The sequence below is a fragment of the Seriola lalandi genome, unplaced genomic scaffold (assembly GCF_002814215.2).
Source record: "Seriola lalandi dorsalis isolate HSWRI2012SDOR001 ecotype SW California unplaced genomic scaffold, Sedor1 jcf7180002054685, whole genome shotgun sequence".
Classification (NCBI taxonomy): Eukaryota; Metazoa; Chordata; class Actinopteri; order Carangiformes; family Carangidae; genus Seriola; species Seriola lalandi.
The window spans coordinates 252,457-255,110 of record NW_019525238.1 but is presented as its reverse complement, the minus strand read 5'-3'; the positions used below and the strand labels follow the sequence as shown (position 1 = coordinate 255,110).

General features: G+C 40.4%; 1 protein-coding gene across 3 annotated transcripts in view; it reads left to right on the top strand.

Moving 5' to 3' along the window:
• LOC147818169 (uncharacterized) overlaps nucleotides 1-2,272 on the top strand; it is a 19,227-nt gene extending 16,955 nt beyond the window's left edge. The window contains exons 10-11 of one of the 3 annotated variants that reach the window (XR_015438253.1): nucleotides 341-1,700; nucleotides 1,735-2,272. Coding sequence is in view for 2 of the 3 variants with exons in the window: in XM_087178368.1 (XP_087034494.1) it covers nucleotides 341-435 (95 nt within the window). In the remaining variant the exon portion in view is untranslated. Of the gene's footprint in view, nucleotides 1-340 lie in introns of all 3 variants that reach the window. The other 2 variants (XM_087178369.1, XM_087178368.1) reach the window with 2 other exon arrangements.
• The last annotated feature ends 382 nt before the right edge of the window (nucleotides 2,273-2,654 follow it).

Sequence of the window (2,654 nt, the reverse complement as noted above, 5' to 3'; positions counted from 1 at the left end):
TTTTTTGTGTCTGGTTGGTTGTTTGTCTGGTTGTTTTTCTCCGGTTGGTTGTTTGTCTCTGGTTGTTTGTTTGTCAACAGACATGTTTGGACTTGAACTCTTCTTCTCTTCAATGGTCTGTTTTCATCCATCAGTGTAAATGTAACAAAGAAAAGACAAAACAAGGCGAGGATATTTATTTATTTTTTATATTGTCAAATGAACTAAATCAACTAGATATGTGTATAATATTCCCTCAAGGATCCATAAAATCACATAACATATAAGACATTATTTTCATCGTTTATTAATAAGCCATTTTCTTCCCTTTTTTCTTTTTTTTTTTTTTGTCTTATTGTAGCAGGATGGTCTTCTGTCTGTCCCCCCCCTTCTTGCTTGAGCCACATCAGGTGTGGATCCTTTGCTGTTTGCGGGGCGGAGCCGCCAGCACTATAGGTGTTCAGGTGTGTCTTTGTTCAGTTTGCTCTGGTCTCCTTCGAAGCTGGCGTTCATCTGTGGTGAGCGCTGTGTGTGGTCTGAACCGTGTGACGGTTTGCGTGGCTGATGTGCTGGATCTTCTCCACCGCTCCAAAATTTGGGTTGGTCTGCTGGCTGTGAGGAACCGGAGTTGTCCGTGCTGTTATCCCATCCTGCTTGGTTAACTCTCCTCAGCGTTTAACCGCGGCCTGCTGCTCTCCCTCTCCTCTCTGGCGGGAGCTGTGCTGATGCTCCGTGGCACGTTTGGGCCTGGCCGTGCGCGCGGTGCTCCATTCCCTGGCTCTACGCCCTGGTGCACCGGGACTCTACTGCTGTCTTGTCTGTCTTGTGAAGTTTGCTCCCATCTGGTCGTGGCTGTGATATCGCCAGGGGTCTGTTTTATTCCCCTGTCTCGTTGATGATCACCTTCAGTGACGCGCTATAATTTGCTGTTTTTCATTGTCACTGTATACTCGAACAAGTTATCAATCATCTGTGCCAATCATATGCAGTTGGGGATTCTGATTTATTTCCTTTTGATTGAGTTTGCATGTTTCTTTTCTTTTTTGAGTGCATACTAAATGATTTGTTTTAGTTTTCGTGTTGGTTTTGTTCTCTTGCGTTCACATATTTTGATTTGCTTGATTTATTTGATAAATTTTTGTTTTGATTTATTTCTTTTCAAAAAGTCCAACACTCATGTGCTAAAGTACCTGTTGTGAAGGGTATCTGTGGTTAAAGTGTTGCAGAATTGAAAAAGCTAACGTCATTGTTGAATTAGTAGTTGTTGTTGTGTGGTTTTTTTTTATTTTATTTATTTTATTTTTTTTATGAATATAAAATACAAATTTTTATATCTTAAGTTTACGTTCTGAGTCTATTGTCTGAGTGCATTCAGACCTGCGTCCTTAACTAATTTCCTGGGGGCGAAATTCCCCCAGGTGGTGTTGTCGTGTAGCACTAAAAAGTAACTTATTAATTCATTCTGTTCCTTACTAAACCCCTCTCGCCACATTATTAACAGCTCAAAACTCGAAAAGCTTCATTTAGCTTAGAAATGACTCAAAATGTTTATTTTTAGAACAGTTGCCGTTTATTTTATGCCGATCAAATAGTTTGTAGTATTGATAATGTCCAAGCTGGTCAATACTAACATGAAGGGCGTTAATGGTTTTGTTTTACCGGCAGATGGCGACAAAGAAAAAACGAAACGCGCTCAGATAATAGCCTGATGTCCTTTTTAGGTTGTCCTAGCAAATAAAATCACATTGGCGCCAGATTTTTTGCCACTAGACTTTTTTGGATTTGAAGAACATGTTTAAAGTTTAACTATAAACTCGTCTGTGAGTGGATCAGTGAACCTGAAGTAAATAACTACGCGCTTCGTCTGGTTCGGTTTGTGCCTCTGCGGCTGCCGTAGAGAGAAGGTGGAAACAGTCGACATGGTGCTCAAGAAGAAAGCTTCTGGTGAGTTTTGTTGAAATTAAACAAATTCTTAATTAAAACGTGACTTTGAAAGTTACAAGTGACGTGTTGGTGAACAGTTAAGGTTTACAGAGTGCAAAGTCTCGTTCACAGGTGTGTTTCTTCTTGAGCACCATGTCGGCTCCCTCTGTCCCCCCCCCTTCTCTCACTCTCTCCCTCTGTCCAGGTCATGTCATGTGACCCCTCAGCACAGTAACAAGTCACCATGAGCCGCTTTAGGACGAGTGTCAGATTCCTGCAGTCGCTGCTTCTCCCTGAGTTGCTGCTGCTTCTGTAAATAATGATTATGGTGGTTTAATTCTGTGTCATTAAAAGCACTTTGATATTTAAATTTCATTCTGTGTCTTCTGGTTATTCTCATGCTGAGGTCACGTCTCTCCTTTTTTTGTTTTTGTTTTTAAATATTGACAAGCAGAATTTAATATTTATCATAGCAAGTCCTAGAAATGTCTAGATAGATGCAATAATATAGTGTCATAGAAAATATCATAGTATAGTTAGAAGCAAAAGCACCCTGAATGACAGGTAGACTGATGACAGTCATGTTGCTAGGCAACCAACCAAATCCAATGTAAGCCTTTGTAACTAACATAACAAAATATCTGCTTTGCTAATTTGTGATGTAATTTCCCAGATAGCAAAATATATCCGGCCCATACTTGGGCCACATGCTTGTTTCTTCTAGCCTTAGTCTGGCCCATTTCCGTCCTCAT